The sequence below is a fragment of the Gopherus evgoodei genome, chromosome 2 (assembly GCF_007399415.2).
Source record: "Gopherus evgoodei ecotype Sinaloan lineage chromosome 2, rGopEvg1_v1.p, whole genome shotgun sequence".
NCBI lineage: Eukaryota > Metazoa > Chordata > Testudines > Testudinidae > Gopherus > Gopherus evgoodei.
The window spans coordinates 247,995,665-248,019,013 of NC_044323.1; the positions used below are offsets into that span (position 1 = coordinate 247,995,665).

The 23,349-nt window shown below is 41.2% G+C and overlaps 1 protein-coding gene across 9 annotated transcripts in view; it reads left to right on the forward strand.

The window, feature by feature from the left end:
• The window catches only part of LOC115646922 (carbonic anhydrase 3-like), a 98,981-nt gene that overhangs the window by 74,030 nt on the left and 1,602 nt on the right, over window positions 1-23,349 (forward strand). For all 9 annotated transcript variants that reach the window (XM_030553385.1, XM_030553386.1, XM_030553379.1 and 6 more), the window contains 4 exons: window positions 10,235-10,353; window positions 12,521-12,613; window positions 16,537-16,602; window positions 18,206-18,361. In XM_030553385.1, the coding sequence (XP_030409245.1) occupies window positions 10,235-10,353; window positions 12,521-12,613; window positions 16,537-16,602; window positions 18,206-18,361 (434 nt within the window). The remainder of the gene's footprint in view (window positions 1-10,234; window positions 10,354-12,520; window positions 12,614-16,536; window positions 16,603-18,205; window positions 18,362-23,349) is intronic.

Below are 23,349 nucleotides of genomic sequence, written 5' to 3' on the forward strand. Positions count from 1 at the left end.
CTTTCCTAATCATCGGAATAACTTGCTTTTGGGTCCTTAATAGTGTCCCTTTGAAAAACTGCCAACTTTCCTCAGTTGTTTTTTCCCCTTAGTCTTAATTCCCATGGGACCTTACCTATCAGCTCTCTGAATTTACCAAAATCTGCCTTCCTGAAATCCATTGTCTCTATTCTGCTGTACTCCCTTCTACCCTTCCTTAGAATTGCAAATTCTATGATTTCATGATCACCTCCTTTCTTAATCAGTGTGGATAACATACCAGTCATTCAGACACATAACCTGAGCTCCATCTTTGATGCAGATCTCTGTCTAGGTCCTCATATCCAGGCTCATATAATCTCTTGCTAGTTCTTCCTGCATAACATCTCTAACATGCAGTCTTTCTTATCCATCCACACAGCTAAAACACTTGTCCAAGCTCTCCTCATGTCGTCTCAATTACTGAAACATCCTTCTCTCTGGCTTTTACAAATGCATTCTTCCCCTGTTCATATCCATTCAGAATGCTGCAGAAAAGATTATTTTCCTAGTCTGTTGCTTTAATGGTGTTTCCCCTCTCTTTGCATCCTTTCACTGGCTCCTCCTTCTCTATCTCATTAAATCTTGTTGTCTTAACTTTCAAGGCCTTTCATAACCTAATCCCACTGTACCTGTTGTAGAAGGAAGAAAGCCTGAGACATAAACCATTGTATCAGAAACCTGGTATGAGGCAGGGCTTGTTCACAGAATCTAGCAAGAACAGGGCTGATATTGCAGAAATACACATTGCTAAGAAGTGCTAGTGCAAACCATCCCAATATCAAGTGGTACCAGAACATCCTGATCTGGTTCAAAAACTTACCCACCGGATAACAGGAACACACTGGTCAGGTCAGGATGACAGTATGTCATAGAGATGTTTTGATCTAACAACAGGTATACTGTGATAAGTGGTAACTAGCCAGGTCAGGGGGCCAGTACCCGAGTAACATGTCAGAGAGGCAGTACTAACTTGTTTGTATTGGGGTATAAAGATGTATCTCAGAGGAAGTGTCTTTTTCTGTCCTAAGGAGGAATGGAAAGTCCCACCATTCATTGAGTTGGTCCATTGTTATGGGCATACATATATTAGTGGTTTGGTAGAATCTGCGGGATACTAGTACCGTGCTTCATTGACAATAAGTTTGATCAGATGCCTTCATCCCTTAACGGATCTTGTGGTCATTGGGCGGTTCACACAAGGTCTGCCATGCCAGCTGTCTATGCAGGGCTGGGGCGGCACACAGAGGTAACACACACACGCAGCCAAACATCTATGATCTCTCTTTCATCATCAAGCTGTTGATACTTGCTACCAAATGGCTGAGACACCAGCCTCCATTGCCTGCTTGTTTAGTTTTTAAACAGGCACCTTCATACTTTTTCCCATGCTGCCCCTCATGCTTAAGAGGCACTCCCCATAAACATTCACAAAGCTAATTCATTATCTGCCTTCAAAACACTACTCCAAACTCTTCTTTTATGTGATGACTACCAAAAACTTGACAACGGTTAGCCTGCTGGTATGCTGACACCACTGCCCATCACCAATATTGTCTCATGATTTCCTTGTATTCTCTCTTCTGTCTGCATATATCTATTGCCTCTTGTCATACCTGGATTGAAAACTCCTTGGGGCAGGGACTGTCTTTTTGTTCTGAGTTTGTACAGTGCTTAGCCAGGTCCTTGACTAGAGCTCCTAGTCATTACAGGTAAATACTTATCTTTGCATAGCACTTCAAGGTTCTTTTATAAAAGCCTTTATACAACTGCAAATAATTTATGATGATTTATTTATGTATTACTGAAGTCAATAAGACTTACAAGAATTATATAGCTAAAGCCCAATACAATGCTTTCCTTATGTACGCCAGTGGATATGGCACATGTCAACTAAAGACAAATGGCCAAGTTAAGCCTTTCACTTTGTGTTTAGCACATCTTTTATCCTATGATATTCCAGCATGTCTGGTATTTAGCATTAATTTGATACCAGCAGTGCTTATGCACAAGAGGATTAAGAATTGTATTAATGTTAACTTTGAACCTCCATGATATTGCTGGAGGTCAGAACTTCAGTGCTTTTCTGACCCGGTCTTCTGGAAATTCAATAGATGTTTTGGTTATCAGCTTTCTGCCTTCAGAGTCATGGGCTGCATTCTTGCTTTAGGTCAAACATGAAAATGAATATGGGAGCTTATTTTATACCAGTGTCTGCTCAAAACAGGCCCAGAATTGAAAGACTAGGGTGTTTTGTGTAGTAAGTCAGGATTGATGTGTGCTGGAAAATGGACTGAGAATCCCACTCTTTATTCTTCTGCACAGACAGTGCCATTTGTTCCTAAAGAACACCAAATTCACATATAAATAAACCCCTTATTTTTTTTGAGTGTTATCTTTCCTTCTTAACAGTTACTTAGAGAATTCCATTTAAAAATGTCAATGATGTAACTATGTATTGAAGACCTTTCAGAAAAGTCCTTACCTGACTTAATTAGCCACAATGACTGTGGGTGTACTGATATCTTCTGTTGCACAATTGCTTATTTATTTATGGATTTTATAATGTATAATTGACACAATGAGCTGTAACATTTGCTCACAATATTATGTCTTTATTTTCTTGTAAAGCAACATTTTCTATTTCAGGGACTAATGCCCCATTATGTTCCCTTGTGGGTTATCACCTGGCCTTGTAGATCAGGCAACAGGCGAATGTTTTAAAACATGTTTGCAAGGACAAACCTCCTCATGTCTCTAATAAACAGGGCTGACCTTCTGTGCCAAACTAATTTTTGTTACCTGACCCTCAGTGAGACAAACCACATAGAGGAGTCTCTGCTCACCTTAGTTGCATCCACCTGCACAGCATTGACCTTCACTGCCTAAGCCTGCCTCACTGGCTTCACTGAAGACTGAAAAACTGCACTGTTTTGATCCAAACTCTTCTTCTTGCTAGTCAGAAAACAGCTCCATGACGAATAACCATGAGGAGTGCAGGAAATGGAGAGTCTCCACTCTATCAGGCATCTGTCTCTGCACACCCAGTTACAGGCCCTGCATTGTGACAGAGGCCTCTTTTAAATAGGTGCTGTGAACACTAAATTTCAGGAAGCATCTTGGACTGTCTTATTCATTGAATATTTGTTATCGTGGAGCCCAAAGGCCATATCTAAGATCAGGGTCCTACTGTGCTAGGCAATGTACAAATACACAGAATACGAACCAGTCACTGACCAAAATGCTGCAAGTACTTTCTCCATTGAACCCTCCTGGGCTGTTTCACTCTTAGAGAAATTCACCCAGATGGCATAGTCCATGTTGCTTGAGCCAAGCAATAGCAAACTGAGGGAGTCACATTTTGACTGCTGTAGATCCCTCAGTGTGGCTACAATGTTACTTCCTGAAGAATGGAGTGTGGGAAATTCCCAGAATCCAGAACTGACACATCAGGCCAAACACTCAGCTAAATGCTTAAAGAGAGTAAGGCACTCTTGAAGGGGACATCTCCGCCAATAAAAATGATGGATGCCCAAACACCGTGAGAAAGTCTGTGAGCTATATTATTAAGCCTTTGCTTGCTATTTTCTGCAATCCCATCTTGGAGACCATTAAAAGAAGCTGAGAGATATTGTTAGTATTTCAATCTAGACTGTTTGGAGACCCTCAGTTTAGCTGAGGTGTTTGTCCAATTTTAATTTTCCAGAAAAGTGTTTCTCATTAGGACAAAACAAATCCAAATCTTAGGGACAAAGGAATTATGTGGATTATGTGCACTGAGGTGCAGAGGAACATTGTGGGTTCCAAGCTGTCCTTGTACTGAATATGACATTGCCCAGAGCTAGTACAGAAGATGGAAAAGTGGGACATTCTCTTGGAAGAGGAGGCTCCATTAGAGAATCATAGAATATCAGGGTTGGAAGGGACCTCAGGAGGTCATCTAGTCCAACCCCCTGCTCAAAGCAGGACCAATTCCCAACTAAATCGTCCCAGCCAGGGCTTTGTCAAGCCCGACCTTAAAAACCTCTAAGGAAGTAGATTCCACCACCTCCCTAGGTAACCCATTCCAGTGCTTCACCACCCTCCTAGTGAGAAAGTTTTTCCTAATACGTTAGACCAACTAGCAGGCCAGACTCACTGCTGGTTAATAGTGCCCATGTAGAGCAAATATTAGAGAACTCATGGGTAGGAAAAGTCCTGCCCAAACCACTTGTGGTCCCTAATTGGACAATTCAGTGTTCCTAAGGCACAGTAATAGTGATGTTTAAGAACAGAGGAGACATCTTCAGCCCTTTGGCTGGGATAGCCAACCTCAAGCCAAGCAGGAAGAATACCAAGAGGATGCAGTGTCCAACCTGTAAAAGAATTTTCAACTTTCACTTATCTGCTCCATCTCAAGGCAAGACTATTCACCAACTAGGAGATGTGAGATCTGGGAAAGATAAGCACATTTTTCTTACTGACTTACAGAATAAGAGATTGAAACTGGCAGAGTCCTTTAAATGCAGCCACTCAACATTCACTTGCAGAGATTCTTTTCAACAGCCAAAGCAGACATTTTCAAAAGCAAGGATGCTAGGGTTTTGTGTTTGAACTGGGAAAAGGTTCAATCTTCTCCTATTAATGCTGTGATAGACACCAGACAGGCTAAAATCATAGTTCAGCTCTAATCCAGTGCAGGGGGACCATTTTATATATAAACTTAGAGCTATTACTCTAGTGTAGTGGGGCGTACTTGCCTTGCTCCGGACAAGAAGGGGTTAACCCCACACTCTGGGCAGAGGAATCCATACCTCCTCGCCCCTGCTGGGCATGCTCCAACTGCCGCTTCAGTATAAAAGGGAGCAGCCCAGCTCATTGTAGGCTGACCACCAGAGAGGAAGGATACACCTTGCAGGCTCCAGCCCAGGAGCAGATGGAACCCCAGACTGTGGGAGCCAGAGGTGCTGAGACCCAGGCAGATGTTCAAATACCCGTGGATGCCCATGGGAAGCTGGAGCTTCCAGGAGCAGTACAGGCTGAGGAACAGAAAGATCTTAGAGACATCCAGACCACAGAATTGGGGAGAATGGTAGGAAGTAGCCTGGGGAACTTGACCGTGGACAGCGAACTGGATTTTGAGTCAGCCTGTTTCAGCCAAATCCTATCTGACTCAGTGGCATGCACACTTGCCACTACCAAGGCCCTGGGCCAGGAACCGGTGGAGAGGGAGGGCCCAGCTCCCCCTACTGTGGCTGCCAACCCCCCCTCCCGCACCCCAGGTGGCGGTCCACTTTCCCAACTCTGCCCATTAGGCCACTTAGCCCTGCTAAGGAGGGCAACCTTATTGACTCTGACCACTAGTCGACACAACTGTGCTGAGAAAGTCATCCATACAGCCCAAGTGACAGGAGAATTGTACTCACTCTGGCCAGTAGGCCATACAGCCCGAGCAAGAGAGTGATTGTATTGACTCTTGCTACGAGGCTGCACAATCATGTCGAGGAGGTCAGCCATACTGCTGTGGCCACTAGGCTATATGGCACGAGTGAGAGGGCAATTATATTGACTCCGGCCATTAAGCCAAACTGCCCTGAAAGCAAGGGTGATCATATTGACTCTGGAACATTAGGCCACACTGCCCCGATGACAAGGGCAACCACATTGACTCTGGCCATTGGGATGTTCTGCCCTGAGGCTAAGGGCAGGCAGGTGGACTTAACTGCAGAGCTGTGACAGGGACAGGGCATACTTGCCTTGTGACACCTAGTCTTAGTAGAAAAAATAATAGAAGGCCCAGTGTCTCATGGCTTTGAAGTACTGCCAAAGGAAAACTCTCATGGTGGCTAGGTAAACTCTGTTTTCATGGTTCCTATGTCAGCTAGGAGATATCATTCAATCTTACATTCAAAGTCCTTGCAGTTTTTTATAAATTCCCATCCATTTCTCATGGTCAGCTGGAAAGACTTTAAATTCATGGTTTAAAAATGGGGTACTTTTGATGAAATAAGAGATTTAAACACACTACTTGTCTTCATTCCTATGCATCCAAACTACTGGGAAATTTCAAGGCTCTGCTGGCAATTTGTATCAGTGAAGGTAATGGTGTTTGGTCTATGTGTTGCTATGAGCATGTTTATCATGGGGTCAGGATTAGTTATTCATCTTTCAAAGCCTCTGGGAGTGAAGAAATATATATTTATGGGTATATATATATATATATTTATGTATATATGTGTGTGTGTGTATATATATATATATATACACACATATTTATATAGCTAGATTGTGCAAACCTTATTCAGCAATAATTTTCCCCACACAAATAGTCCCATTGATATCATAGGGTCCATTCAAGGTCTGGTCCTTAGACCAATAGTTGAATTGTGGCAAGTCAGAGGAGTTCTTAATATGACATATTTGCCCACACTATATCTGTTAAGGCCCCTTAAGGGTCTTTCTAGCCAAGAGATGGAAAACAACTGTAGGAACAAATGGTCAATTTTTCAAAATGACAGAAGGTTACTAGTGGGGTGCCCCAAGGCTCTGTACTAGGACCAGGGTTGTTTAATCCAAAAGAGGGAGTGAACAGTGAGGTGACAAAATTTGCAGAAAACTATTTCAATTAGCAGAGACTAGAGAAGACTGTGAGAAACTTCAGAGAGACTTAACACAGCTAGTAGAATAAAGAGCATGATGGCATTTGAAATTTACTTGGAAAGAGCAATATGACTAGATGATCATGATGGTTCTTTCTGACTTTAAAGTCTATGAGTCTATTGATACATATCATTGGGTTCTAAATTAAAATCTAGGCTTCATTGTGGACAGCTCAATGAAAACCTCTGTTCAGTATGTAGCAGCAGGCAAAATCAGCATGCAAAATATGAGAATGCAACATGAACTGTTTGGAAAGTAATATTGGAGACATTATGATTGGTCTATTACTTAGAACTAGTAGAAACCAGATCAGAATGGATGACCACTATCCATAAAATCTGGACATAAAATTTGGAAATTTTAACTGCTCAACATATTCCAGGGTAAGAGAATGTGGTGGTAAATCCTCTCTTTGTAAGGAAGTGCTGTAGGACCCTGAAACATTCCTCATCTATGAGATACACAAAACTTTGAGATTCTGAAGATTCCCATGCAAGAATATGGGAAGGATGCATTCTCCATTCCTTGGACAGGCACAGAACTTCTCCATCTGTTTCTCCCCACTGCAGTACTCCACAAAGTTAAGGATTCTTCATGATCAGATACCTGAGAATCTTTGCATTCTGGAGGATTTCAGGTGCATGCCATCACATTCTTGCTTTCAGGTGGGAAAAGTGCAACCAACATATCCTACAATAGGGATTTTGTTTTGTGGGCAAAATCAAACACAGAAGGTAAAAACACCCTTGTAATATTGTCTCTTTAGCTAGAAATAGTCAAAAGGGATCTTTACTAGCATTGTCAAAATATGAAGTAAGTAGGATCAGAGAATTCGGAATGCTGACCACCCAAGCTGAATCAATACAGCTTAAATATAAATATTGTAGGTATGTGAATGTTTTACTAAATCACTTAGCCTCTATGGACAAATTCTAATGGAATATCAGAAACACATCTGCAAAACTGGTATATCTCCTACTGTTGTATTTGTGCATCAGAGGGGTAGAATTGCATTTCCTAAAATTGAAGGAACAATGGAAGAAGAAATATCTCAAAGGTTGTGAATTTCTTCTGTCTTGGAGAACTATGACCCAAAAAGCTTGTCCTCCTGTCCTGCTTCATCTGATCATGGATGATAAAATCCAGAAGTCTCTGTCCCGTCCTGCTTAAAGAAGTATATTGGAAAGTCTCTGGATAGAAGGGATTGAGTAGACATCTTTTTTTATTATAGTTGCAGGATCCTGAAAGCCAGTTTGGTCTAATGCAATCAAAGGTAGTCAAGAAAACCGCAGACTTAGCTATGTCTCCTTTTGGGCCTACTCACAGAGAGAAACAGCAGCAGCAGGGGGGATGTGACATCTCCAGAAAATTGTCCATAGCTCGCTGGCTTGATGACAGGACCTTTATAAAATGATCTTCATATGTGAAATGTTCAGCTTGGCAGTTTTGAATTTCGAGTACTAGAAGATGGTACTTTCCACAAGTGAAAATAATGTGGTATTATTCCATGATGTATAAAAACAAGTTGCCTTTGATTTTAACAACAGGTAATTCTGTTTGAGGGGAATAGTAGCATATCGTTTTCTCCTCATCCCCAAATACTATATCAAGGGAGATGTGTACATGCTTCTTTCCCAATCTTAAGTCACATGCATTGTAATTAATCCTTTCATCCTTTCTGACTGAAAGTAAACCTCACCCCTTTCATTTCTCCCTCTTCAAGAAGAGGGCAGCTTCAAAGAATTTGGTACCAGTCCATAAACTGAAAAAAAATAAAGATTTTTTTTTATTACTTTTGAGCCATATCTCCTCTGTGGACTTCATCTTTATTTTTTAGCCATTGGAATTTGGACAAAGTTTTTGGGAAAGATATATCTGATAGATTTCATCAATTTTTACCTGATTGGAATATGGAAGAGAGGGATTTACATCAGAGACTGTCTATAAATAGAGTCTATTTATACTCGCATTATGTGCTTTTGCATTTGTACCTTACTTCTAAACAAAGAAAAAAAAAGATTTGCCCCCTATTGAGAGTATAGTCTCTTTGGTTCAAAATCAGTTACGCTTAAGTTAAGCCCTATTTACAGTTGAGAGAAGCAATGAGTTTTTTGGCATGAGGTTTTACAGCCTCACCTGGTGCAAGGATTAACAATGACTGGTGATCACTCACAAGTGACAACAAGGTAAGGTACTGGGGCAGAAAAGTGTGTGAACAGTGTTCCTACGCTTTTGACCTCACACACTGTAGATGCGAAGTCACACCACATGGAGGACACCATTTTATACAGAAACTTGCTGAGATGAGGGATTGATACTGGTGGGGCAGGATACACTGGTGGAGGTAGGGTACCTGCACTTAAAAAATCAAGGTTGCACCCCATTGACCTTCAAACAGGATAATTGGTTTTATAAATCTGTTTTAGTGGAGAATTGATAACCTTGACAGCTGCTACTGATCCCACTGACAAACTGCCTACAGTATTACATGTCTGAGAGACCACCTGAAAGAAAGATGGCCTCCTTCTGTATCCTTCAGATACTTTCTTTCTAGGAGATTTCAGAAAAGAGCTGGGCATGGACTTACTCCTTGTCAGATCCAGAGATGTAATTGTCTTTACCTGGTATGCCGTTACCATACGGACCCAATCTTGTGATGTGCAGATCCCTTGTAGAAGCTGTTTGAGCACTTTTAACTTCCATGAAAGTCAATGGGTATTGAGGACGCCCAGAGCCTGCAAGGAACAGACCGAAGCTAATAGTTGGAAAGTATGTAATTCATGATGATATCATAAAATACACTTACCTTGTTCTATGTGGTCTACAAACTAAAACCTTCCTATTGCTTAAAATAATGACTTATTATTATGGCCCCGCTGGTGGTAATGTTGCCATGGTTATTACACATACGGAACTTTTTCAGAGAATAAGGTTTGTCTGAATGCTCAGTAACCACTTTTTAGCTCATCAGCTTTTTCCTTTTTCTTCTGCTCTTTCTTCAGGAAATAGGCCTTTCCTTAGAGATAACAGACTACGCTGTAAACATTGCTTGCAACATAGGTTAAAAAGCCATTACTGGTCTGGATCATAGGCAGGGCTTGTATGGCACCTCTAGGCCAGCAGCAGTACTATGTGGCTCCTCTAGGTCAGTTTCACAACGATTCTCATCAAATCTTCAGCATAAAATTGTGAATTCCATAACAGGACATTCACTGGTGAATGGTGAGCCATCCTAAGCACTCATCCTCCCCAAACTGTAATACATTCTGCCTTGAGGGGAATGAGATCTGTTCTACAACTGACATTCCATTCTGTGGTTTGACCCTGATTCATGGTCATTTCTATAGCTCTGAAATCAAATAGTGCTATGTAGCCCAGTGAGAGGTAGATAAAGGCCCAATCCTGCAAGGTGCTGAGTGCCCTGAACTCCCACTGAAATCAGCTGGAATTGCTGTAGGTGCTCAACACCTTCAAAATTTTGGACTCCTCTGTGATAATTGTATACACCTCTGTTTTGAATCAAAGCTTCTTTGAAAAGATCTGTAACTAACATGTTAATGTGGATTGTCAATTTCAGTGGTGCGAGGTGGACCACTCCAAGGAACCTACAGGCTGCGTCAGTTTCACTTTCATTGGGGTTCCTCTGATGACCATGGCTCTGAGCACGTTGTAGATGGAGTGAAATATGCAGCAGAGGTGAGATCTGTTTTTGTACATACTAGCATATTGGGCAATTGGGCAACTCTAACCGCTTTTTTCTTTTCAAGTATTTATTTGTATTTATTGATATTGTATGAAATATGTTATTGCTGTGACTATTCATAAATATACTCTGGGGTGAATCATTTCTGCCAACAAACACAGCTTTTCATAACAAAAATACACCCCACCCCCTGCCTGTCCCCTACCAAAACTGTCAATTTTTGTAAATATGCCCCAACCTTAAATTCACCATTTTCAGTGAGATATTTTTGCAGCAAACATAACTTTGGTGGCTGTATTTTATTTTTACTCCACGTATTATATCATTTTTTGCTGGCTTTATTGGTCATTAGGAGGTTTTGGTATACATTTAATTATTTATAAAAATAAAGTTCCAGGATTTATTTTTTCAAATGCAAGGACATGTCTTTTATTACAAGGATATGTCAATTAGTTTAAAACTGGTGTGGTGGAGAATATCCTCTAGATTCTAACTATCTGTTTTAAAAAATCTATCAGTGTATGGTCAAGAATTTTTAAATAAATATTTGCTGCTATTTTGGTGTGAACACACAAACTACCAAGGGCTAAACTCATTGTAGTTAATGGCTGAGTTTAATCCAGTATATGTTCGGTGTGGGCTTAAGCTCTGATAGCAATAAATTAATAACAAACTCTGCCTTTTTTCCACATCTTACATGGGAGGAAGGGTAAGTCTCAAACTACCATGGAAACACCATGTTTTCTCTCCGTGAGGAGCCATGCAGCAGCCTGCTAGTGTTCTTTCCAACTCTGAAAGCCCCTACATGTCACATGTACATATTGTGCAGAGATATACCATGGCTCTGCACCAGATCCCGTCAAGAAGAAATGGTGGCAGGTGAGATGCATATCGTAGATCCCCTGGCCCAAAACTTTGTGTGGGAGCTGTGGGTGATTTTCCTCTTTCCTCGCTTTGCCTAGTAGCATCAGCCATGGTCCAGCTCCATGGGTATCCCAGTTACTACTAGTGGATTGAGTGGGAGTATTCTGTCCCCCCAAACTTCTGTTTTTAGTTCGATCAAGAAAGGCATTTTACTTTGCCTTTGTTTGCAGATTTAACCCATAGGCCTTTACACAGAGGAGAAACAATATATGAAGTGAACAATGCTTTGCTAAATACAAATGGAGGTTTGGGCCATGTTGCTTTTATCCTAAACAATGATGCGAATAACAACAAAGGAGTAAATAAAGAGCAATGTATTATATGCCACAGTCAGGGAGAGTGCTATTTTTGAAGTGGGCTGTAGCCCATGAAAGCTTAAGGTGAAATAAATTTGTTAGTCTCTAAGGTGCCACAAGTGATCCTGTTCTTTTTACGGATACAGATTAACACAGCTGCTACTCTGAAACCTTTAAAATATGAGTGTACATTAGCTAAATTTAATGAAACTGCTGGATAATTTCATTGTGAATGAAGTCATACCATATTTGTATAATATGAAGATATGTCCAGATTCTGCATATATTCAGATACCATGGTGATGGCCATGTTATTAGAAGCTAAATAAATAGATAGCAGTCCTCTGGAAGAATAAATAAAACACTATGCAAAATTTCCCTAACTTTTAATATTGTAGACAGTAGAGATGAGAAAGATCTACAGGGTCACCTGGTCCATTCACTACCAGTGTAGGGGAGTGGGATGGAAAATAGAGCAGGAACTGCAGAACCATGGTTTATAAAGCATAAATACATTTTAATTTTTTTAAAGAATTTCTTTAACCCGAAAATACAATTGAGATTAAACACATCAATGGATAACTTCTATAACTTCTACATTGCATGTGTGCATGTTACATGCATTTGTAAGCATCTCCTCAATTACATTATTTGATTAATTTCAAGCAAGTTTTATATTATTTTGTGCAGTCTCTCTAGTCTAATTTTTATGCATCATTTAAACCCAAAGTAGTTGACAAGCAATTGTTGCATAAAACACAAGTATGTAGAAGAGCTGTAGAAGCAATACGACATATTTATACATATTTTCTTTTGGGGGGCCCAATTCTGCATTCCCTGTGCATTCAAAACTCTTTCAGCAGGATGCACAAGGAATGCAGGACTTGCTCTGTGATGGCTTTTTATTGCATTTATAACATTTACATTTCTTTGGTTCAAGCTTCACTTGGTACACTGGAATCCGAAATACAGTAATTTTGCTGAAGCTTTGAAACAACCTGATGGTGTGGCTGTTGTGGGCGTTTTTCTGAAAGTAAGTTTGGAAGTGTTCATTCTTTATACTGTTGCATACCTGTATTCTTATGCTAATTGCAGGGAAAAAAGTTCCTGTTGTACTTACTTCTCAGCAATATATCATTAGAGAATAATATTCAGAATAATGCATACATTGGGATTATATTGGGCCTGGATCCATAGAAATTTAGTGCACTCACACCCGTAAAGCAGACATTTAGCACCATCCGTAACGTTCGGTAGTGTGTGTCATACATGTACCTGAAAAAGAGTAATTTTATCTGCAGTCTGTATCCGTTTGCTACATCCATAACACTGAGACTATGTTTTGATGGAGAGTGAGGGAACCCAGGGTGCATTTTCTCCTCCTCTCTGGGTGCAGTATCAATAGCAGGTATCTGCTCAGTAGCAATCAGCTGTGCAGTGTTACTCACTGAATGATTTCCATGACAGAGATCTCTCTTAAAGAATCTGCCTTAATCTTACTCTGACAAAAACATGCTAAAACCCAGGGTCACTTCTTCCACTGTTCATTGCAGCCTGTCCCACAACCACCCCCATCAACAAAGCTTTTCATCTGACCTCAACAATATATGCAATGATTTCTCATTAAGTTTGTTTAGGGATCATGATAAAAACCTTCTCACTGTTCAGGTCCAAGTTTTATTCATAGATTCTAAGCCCAGAAGGGACCACCGTGATCATGTAGTCTCACCTCCTTTGTAACACAGACCAGAGAACTTCCCTGAAATAATTCCTGTTTGAACTAGAACATATATTTTAGGAAAAAAATCTAATCATGATTTTTAAATTGCCTGTGATGGAGAATCTTCCACAACCTTTGCTAAGTTTGTTCAATGGTTAATTACCCTCATGGTTAAAAATGTATGCCTTATTATTTCTAGTCTGATTTTCTCTAGCTTCAACTTCCAACCATTGGAACTTGTCGTTACTTTGTCTGCTAGACTGGGGATCCCATTCTCAAATATTTGTTCCCCATGTAGGTACTTATAGCCTGTAATCAAGTCATTCCTTCATTTTCTGTTTGTTAAACTAAATAGATTGAACTCCTTGAACCTATTACTATAAAGCAAGTTTTCCAATCCTTTAATCATTCTTGTGGCTCTTCTCTGAACCCTCTTCAATTCATTGACAACCTTCTTGAATTGTGAAAACCAGAACTGAACACAGTATTCTAGCAGCAGTCTCATGAGTGCTAAATTCAGCGGTGATATAACCTCCCTTTGGCTACATGAGATCGCCCTGTTTATGCATTTAAGGATTGCATTAGCCCTTTTGGCCAGAGAGTCACCCTCTTGTTTAACTGATTATCAACCATGCCCCCCAAATATTTTTCAGAGTCTCTGCTTCCCAGGGTAAAAGTCTGTAAACATGGCCTACATTCTTTGTTTCTAGATGTATGACTTTACATTTGGATATTGTTTGCTTGCGCCCAATTTAGCAAGCCATCCAGATTATGCTTTATCAGTGACCTGTCGTCTTCATTATTTTCCACTCTCCCTGTGTCTGTGCAAGTGGTAAATTTTGTCAGTGATGATTTTATGTTTTCTTCCAGGTCATTGATACAAATTTTAAATAGTGTGGGGCCAAGAACTAATCCCTGCAGACCCTACTAGAAATACACCTACTTGATGGTGATTTTCTGTTTTCAGTTACATTTTGAGACCTGTCAGTTAGGCAGCTTTTAATCCATTTATTATATGTCATGTTGATTTTGTATCATTTTAGTATCTTAATCAAATTGTCATACAGAACCAAGTCAAATGCCTTGCAGAAGTCTAAGAATGTTACATCAACACTATTACTTTTAACAACCAAACTTGTAATATTATCAAAAAAGATATCAAGTTAGTTTTTCATAAACCCATGTTGATGGTCTTATTATATTAACCTCCTTTAAGTCTTGATTAATAAAGTCCCATATCAGCTATTCCATTATTTTGCTCTGGATCAATGTCAGGCTAACAGGCCTATAATCACCTGGGTTGTCCTGTTTATCATTTTTAAATATTGACAGAACATTAGTACAACACTGGTTCATCCCATTGCAGAAATGGGACGCCACCATGAAGGTTAGATTTGGTCCTGATTCAAACTATCTTCAAATTCTGGAATTAGATCCAGCATTTTGATTGAGGCACTTCTCTAATACTAATAGACACAAACTCAAAGTCCTTACTGAAGTCTGTCTTTAAGCAGGAAAAACTCAGTTGGTGTGTCTACACTGCAATATAAACCCAGAATCTGAACTCATGCTCAATCCTAATTCCCCCACATAAATTGCACCAACCTAGGGCTCAGAACCAGGATCCCTGGATGGAGGGTCTGAGCCTGATTCAAAGTGGGACCCAAGTTCAAATCCTATTGTTTTTCAGTGTAGATACAGCCCCACTGATTTATGCTCTGTGAGTCTGTCAAAAGTATTCCACAATCACAGTGGCTGACTTTCTTTGCCCTCGGGACAGTCAAGTTTTCCTGATAGTCAAGTTTTCCCACACTGCGCCACAAACAAAGGGCTAGAGTGGCCACGTTTTGGGAAGGCAGTGGAAAGTCTGGAGTGTATGTGGTTGGACTCATACGCACATACTGGAGTGTAGACATTGGAGCCCCAAGTTGGGACCCAGAGTTCAACAATTCTTATCCTGGGGTTACAAATGAATATAGGTGCTCAAGACCTACATTAACAATCCCAGGGTCTGCTAACTCGAATTCTACTATCACTGGGCTTACATTGCAATGTAGAAATAATTAGTGGGTTAATAGAAGTTGAGTAGTGAAAATTCCTCAGATATTTTACATCTGTAATGATTTTTTTTTCTCATTTGGTTTTTAGTGTCTGTGATGAGAATGAGCATTGGTTATTAGCAGATGTAGTAGTAGCAGGTGCAGCGTGCAGTTCTCCACAACTCTGGAAATGCACGTTGAGTCTGACCATCAGCAATGCTCACATATTAGAGGGCTGAGACACTTTTCAGTATTTCATTTTGATGCTATCGAAACGTTTTGAGTTTTTCAGTTCAGTCAAAACTATTCAGCAAATGTGACACAAATTCACAAGTACTTGTGGGTCACCAAAACTGCATTTTCAGCAAATAAATTATTCACTGAAGATATTTCATCCAGTTCTAGCGATCTTAGACTGAGTCATGGTGTCTTCTCTGATGCCGTACTTCAATGGATGTTTGGTTTATGTGAAGCCTGCAGAATGAGGGCCAAGAGGAGGTAGTTTAAGAAGGGCAAATTTACATTACTGGTGACATGAACCATATTGTAACCCATTCTTCCAGAGATGAGTGCTGCTATCCTCTTCTGAAGTGTCAAAAGGCATAATATAGTATTTCTTTACACTTCTTTACGTGAGATCAGATCCTTTGTAAAGATATCAGCTTTCCACTTCTATTTTCCCTGTATACTCAGTTTAGCATGTAGTTTTATTCTTTAATAAAGTCAGGCTACTGCATAAGAGCTAAAGCATGCATTTGGTAGGAAAATTATCACCAAATTGTATATTATATGCTAAAGAAACAATACATTTTCTATTTGTTATAAGTAAAAATTGTGTGAGATGTGAAACTAATTTAGTTCTAATCATCAGAATTTCTTCTTTTGCATCCCACCCTGTCCCCTCTCAAATCAGTGGGAATTATGCTAGCCACTTCAATTGGAGCATGACTGAGCTTTGTTGGTAGTTTTAGCAAACACCACTGTAATGAAAAATCAAGAAGTTTATTCTTATATTATTCTGGGTGTTTTTTCCCTCCATCAGGAGTAATGTTTTGTTGTTTTTCAGTACAAAATGGTCAGAGAATATTAATTGACAGAGGGATGGGTCAAGTAGCATTTTTCATACAGTCGTGAGATATGAAGGAGAATAAATTTAGCTGCAAATCTACTGTTCAATTTATGCTTTCTGCATTACAGGTAGGAAAAACTCCCAAACCAGAGATGAAGAGAATTCTTGAAGCAATAGATAATATTAAGACAAAGGTAACAAAATAGTTTTTATTTTATTAGGTTAACTGAGTAGCTTCAGTAGCAAGAACCAGAAGGCCAGATTTGCTAGTCTGATCTGGCTGCTTTGCATTGTTCCAGCAACGCATAGCAACCAGAACATTCTGGTGATTATGGTCCAGAATATCTTCTCTTCTTTAAGGAGAAATGTAATTCCTCCTCTCACTTCTCTAAGGTCCCTCATTGACTTCAATGGGCTTTTGATCAGCCCCTAAATGCACAGTTGCCAGGCAGCCCTCACTGATATTAGCACAAATATCTGAGAATCCTATCCTAAACTGTTTTTCAAATTAATTAATTACCTAAGGGCCTTATATAGGCATAACTCCCTCAGAAGGGAACTTAGTTGCATAAGAATTACAGTTTCAAGCCACTTACTTAACACTGGAAGTAAATGCAACCACTAGATGTTTCCTGAAAATATCAGTATGTGACCAACGTTGGGGTCCATTCTAATTCTGTTAAAAGAAAATTCACTCTTCACTGTACATCCGACATTGACATGTCACCCACCTATTTGAGAGAGCTCAGTTCTGCAAGTTGATGAGTGCTCTGGCCCCAGTTCAGCAAAGCACTGAAGTCTGTGCTTAACTTTAAGTGCATGAGTAGCACAACTGACTTGCGAGGTGAAGTCCTGAATCCCTCCACTGGCTTCCCCTCTCCAGCACCTCAACTTTAAAGTTCTTTCTCTTCTCCTCTAATCCCTACATAATTCTACCTCTTCCTAATTAACCAATCCTGAGTCATTTATTACCCTCTCTTTCCCTCTCTGCTCTGCCAAAGAGAACAGCCTTAACACTCCATTCATTTCTTTCTCCCATACACAACTCTGTGTGGGACACCTCATTACTGTGACCAAAAGTTCTTGAGAAAGTTAACAGACGACTGAACACAGTGAGCTTATATGGTAAAAAGACAGAAGTGAAGCTATACCCTGTTACATGGCATCTGAGATTCCCTAACTTTGTCAGATTTTACACCTTGTTTTAGTAACAATGGACACATAGATGTTCAGTTTTGGATAGTGAAATCTAGTCACCATGCATACATCAAAGCAATGCAGAAGTGAGGTGTAGCTATTTAAATAGTTCAGGAAAACCAGAGAAAGATAGGAGCATGGGCTAGGGAATTAAATACAAATAAATACATGGTTCCTTGAATTACATTTGTTACACTTATTTTTTCTTGGCAAAGTATAAATTTCAACAAGGCTACTTATTTATGTATAGGACAAGTTAGTGCAAAAATATTTTGGGCATAAATATTTCATGCACAGTTATAATTGCTAGGTGAACATACATTATAAGAGTTTGTCAGATGTTTCATCCTTTACTTATAGCTGTGGACACCTTGATAAAGCGCATTTTATTTTACTTACATGGAAAATCTCAGCCTTGGGCTAGTGGTCATTTCTAGAAAAGTAAATTGTAGGGCAAATGTTAGAAAGGAAGAGAAAGTTAATCTGTTACATCATGCTGGATGGTCCATTAATTATGCCATGGAAACTCAGGTCTCTTTTTAAGAAAGATTTGAGTCTCCACTATTGTTATTAAAGAGATTTCTCTTTCATTTATTTAAGGGGAAAGAGGCTCCTTTTCAAAACTTTGATCCATCAATTCTTTTCCCTAAATCTCGGGACTATTGGACCTACCATGGCTCCTTCACTACACCTCCTTGTGAAGAGTGCATTACCTGGATTCTTCTGAGGGAGCCTATTGAAGTCAGCCCAGACCAGGTAAACTTCAGCCAGACATTAACTTCCCTATTGTCATGGTTCTTTCACAATTTGAGATGATTTATTTACATGCCATTCTGACCTTACTCTTTCAATAAGGAAAACTCCCATTGGAGTCAGTGGGAAATTTCATGAATAAAGATTGAGTTAGAACAGAGTGAAAGCTGAATTTCAGGATTAGGCCCTTCTATTAGAAACTACTCAGTTGGCTTCATTAGGAACACCATTGGCACTCTGAATCGAGCTGCATAGAACTCCAGCTTTCCTTGGGCCTGCCACCACATATAGCCACCCAACCCATGAGCCCCACTTCCCAGTCCAGTGGTCCCCAATCTTTTTCAGCTGGTGGGCGCCAGACGACGAGCCACAAAGGACCGTGGTGGCAGATGAGTATCCGCCGAAATGCCGCCGATGAGTGGCAATGTCTATAGGCGTTGTTACTGACAAGCACCCCATTTGGTGGCATTTTGGCGGCGATGCCTCTGGATGATGCTGTTTGTTGTCAGCATTTTGGCGGATGCTTGTCTGCCAGCCAGTATGCAGGCACACTCAGAAGCCCTGATGGGCACCATGGTGCCCATGGGCATGGCGTTGGAGACAAGGCCGGCTCCAGGCCACAGCGCGCCAAGCATGTGCTTGGGGCGGCATGCCGCGGGGGGCGCTCTGCCGGTTGCTGGGAGGGCGGCAAGCGGCTCCTGTGGATCTCCCGCAGGCGTGTCTGCTGAGGGTCTGCTGGTCCTGCGGCTCCAGTGGAGCATCCGCAGGCACGCCTGCGGAAGGTCCACCGGAGCCGTGTGATCAGCGGACCCTCCGCAGCCATGTCTGCGGGAGATCCACAGGAGCCACGGGACCAGCGAGCAGCAGAGCACCCCCTGTGGCGTGCCGCCATGCTTGGGGCTGCGAAATGACTAGAGCTGGCCCTGGTTGGAGACCCCTGTCCCAGTCTCTATATAATTCTAGTGCCAGCAGGTAGCAGCAGAGACTGAAATCCCTAGCTATCTTTTTCATTTGGAAAATTGTTGGTTCCTCTTCTTGGCTTCCTATGCCGTGTCCATGGGAGAAATCAAGTCACCAGACTTGGAGTTTCATAAATCAGTGAAGTTGTAACAGGCTGGAGCCTGGGGGCGCTCACGGGGGAGGCAGGGGGTGACTATGAATTGAATGTGAGAGTTTTGGGCTATATGGAGGGGACTGATTGTAGGCAGGGTACAGTGGATTGAAAGAGAAAAGGGTATTCTCACCACATCAGCCAAGGAGGAGTGGTACCTCTCCCTTTCCTCTCTGTCTGCTCTTTCCTTACTTTAACCCCTGATTGTAGTAAATGTAGCTGGATGTGACTCACACACATAGGATGACCAGATAGCAAGTGTGAAAAATCGGGATGGGGGTGGTGGGTAATAGGAGCCTATATAGGAAAAAGCCCCAAATATCAGGACTGTCCCTATAAAATCAGGACATCTGGTCACCCTACACACGTTACTTCACATAGGAAATTGCAAAACCTAAAGCCTGCACTGCTCATACAACAAGCTTATCAAAATTTAAGCAACTAATCTAGATACTTCTGCAGTGTGATAAATCAGAACATTTGGTGCATGTAACAAAAGTTATAGTTATGTATGTTTAAACCATTTAAATTCTAAAGGGTTCTTCAGTTAAAGCTGGTTGGAAAAAATGCAAAGAAACTTTTTATTGGAATTTGCTATTTTGTTGAAATCTAAACAAATGGCAGAGACAGTTTAATTTTGATGCAGTTTTGACAGAACCCAGGCAGGGTTCCAATGGAATCCTGCCTGTCTCACAGGTTTCAAACCCTGCTTGATTTTCAGCCAGGTTGCCTGCCTGGCATCTTGGCAACCTGCCTGGTCACGTGCTGAAGAGCCCAGTTCCTCAGCAGCCTGCCTAGAGGGCTGACTGGGAACTGAGAGCCTGGGATAATGGGAGACCTGGCTAGCAGGTTTACAGCTCCCCAAAAGCCCATGGTCCCCTGCTCCAAGACAGCCCAATAAATATATCACCTCAGGATCTGTGGCCCCGGGGCAGCATCCCAAAGGGACTGCCCCAAGCCCGTGCTCCATTCCCTTTCTCAGAATTTTTAAATGTTTGGTTTTCATTTCTGAACTAAACCAAATTTCAAAAACTTGCATTAATTTCTATGTAAAAGGTACATTTCTGGAAATTTTCTTGGCTAAATTCTAGTAGACAGAAATGGTAACTTTGGGTGACCTTCATTTCTCTGAGTTGAAGGCTCAAAGACCCAAGATGATGGTCTTTGAGGAGAAATAAATATATTTGTACATTTCCACCCCCACTTCCCCAGCACTTAAATGGTAGAAATCTTATAAAAATTACCATGATCCTTTTGGTGATCTCACGTGTAAAGATCAGTTTTCTAATCTAGGATTGTTCCTATACTCAGCAGTCCACAATGTATGAGTGTCCCAGATTTCAAGACTCTAACTCACTAGGAAAATGAAAATCAGGAGTCAGTGAGTGACATATTACACAGGTATGCATTAGACTATACATATGTATTTACATATGTAAAACTTCTCATCCTAGAATCTCAAGGTGCTTTTGTTATATGATACAAATAAGCCAGTGTTATATGGTAAAAATAAGCCTTTGACACTGCATATAGATTCTAGTTGGCATTAGCATATCACACAACAATTTAATTTCCAAATTCTGACCTGATACTTTTGTGGCTGCTTGTTATATGAAAAATGGACTAAGCGGAGTATAGTGAGATCACTAGAACTGAGGGCTGACTTGAACCTTACTCCCAAAGGTTAAAGCTAACACAAGCTTCTGCATGACTATATTTACATAGCTCATCGCTGCATTTACATAGCTCATTCAAATACAGAGCTGGTCTGGAGGTCACTTCCCTATTTTTCCCTATTTACACCAAAATATAAAGGTATTAGATATTTGAAAGCTTCTCCTTGCATGCAAAATGCAGATTGGCTCTGGTCAGCTTTCCTGGCTCAACAACGCAAGTCTGGTTAGAGCCTCATTACTGACTCCGCTATTACATTACAGGGGATCATGTTCAGGTGTATTTGGAACTCTGATGAAGGCATAGCTATTAGTGAACAGCTCTGTGTTGCATCAGCAATAAAAATATCAACTTCCTCTTCTTCCCCCACTTTAAGTGTTGAGCTTAGTGTGAAATTCATTTAGAATGTAACCGCTACGTGCTGAATCATTGATCCAACTCCATCTGATGAGTTTCTGATCACTGCTATATTCAGACAGTGCTCTTCCTTCTAAATGCTGCCAGTAGCAGGTTTTAGGCAAGACATTAATTGTTCTCCCAGTAGCCAGCAGGGCCTGTGTGTAACCTGCAAGGGAGCACCTTGATCGGTTCCTCCGGAGAGCCTGATCATTTCAAAAAGTGGGTAATCAGTAGTTGTAGCTGGTGCTTTGTTGTTTATTTGGGGTTATGCTGCTTTATGGACAGAATTATTAGCAGTGATATTTGTAGTAGTGCCAAGGAGCCCCAGGCATGGACCAAGGCCCCACTGTGCTGGGAGCAGCACGAACACTGAACAAAATTACAGGCCCTGCCCCAAGGAGCTGACAATGTAAGTGACCATCACCTGAGAGAAGTCCACAGGATCAGACCCTTAAAAATCTCTAATCCTAGACACCTGCTAACATTTAGACTTGCTGACAGTAATTGTCGTAAGTGCTAATTCCTTTGCCAAAGAGGTCAAGATTGTTCTCCTTCTGTATGGCTGGGACACTGAGGGCTGAATTGTCCAGTGTGCAACTGGTGCACCTGGAAAGATATGCTCGCCCCGTACGCATTAGGCTCTGAGCCATTACCCAGTTCACTCTTTATTACTATCCTATTTCTACAACACCCTTGGTGTGCATGGAACTTTACAGCAAATGCATATACAAACACTCATTGGTGCACTCCAGTGTGCGGGGGATACAGCAGGAGTGGGTTCCTTTGGAAGTAAGGCCCTTTGCGTGCAGAGCCAGAGAACGTTATCAAGTCCTGAAGAGTACTTGGAAAATGCTGCTTGTGGCATCACACAAAGAGAGGCTAACCCTGGATTTTTAATTTTTTCAGCAAAAGAGAAACAAATTGAAGGTCCTGCTTCTAACCCATCCAAAGCATTGCAGGAGGCAGCATCCTACTTAATAATATTGCTGTCACTAGTACTGGGTCTTCCTACTATACCACAGCAGGATATAGTCTATGCCTCAGCTTGCTACTGAAGCAAAGGACTTGTTGGAAAATCCAGCCCCAAGGGCTTCTCACAAAGGACCATATCCTGACAGCTCCCCCACAACCTCTGGGGACTCTATTGCTAGGACAAAATGATGCAGTTCTTGTGCTGAAAGGGAGGGGAGAGGATTTAGGGCCTCTGCATAAGTGGTCCACACCCATTGCATGTCACAGAACTCTGTAAACCAGTGCTCCCTGCACCCCATCACATTGAGCCTGGGGGCAAGACTGAGCTGGAGAAAGCAGGAGTTGAACTGGATCTATCCACAGTATCTGTCTGTCCATCTATCTCCTATCGCTATTTATAGAGTGTTGCTGTGTTATCTAGGCAATAGATCCCCAGGCCATTTTATCCCATAGATGGTAGCACACTGGCCACAAGGGTTACTGCAGCCACTGCGGCTCTGTGGGTTTAGGGGAAAAATTTCTTCTCCCCCAGCCCTAGTGAGAGCCTCAGTGCATTACCCAGTCACTCCAGTGATGTTCTAGCTAAAACACTGTCATCAAAGGTCATAATTCACCAGTGCAATTTCAAACTGAGCTTTTCATTTTGGTACAGCTACTCACTGTGTATTTCCCTTTTATACTGCAGCAGGCAGATTCCCCATGGAATGAAAAACACATGCCTCTGTTCTCTAAAATAGAATTACATTCCTTCATTGGAACAAAACCGTGGTAAAGCACTCTTGCTTTTTCACCAACCTAACAAGACAGCTGTACATTCTGAACACAGGATACAGTG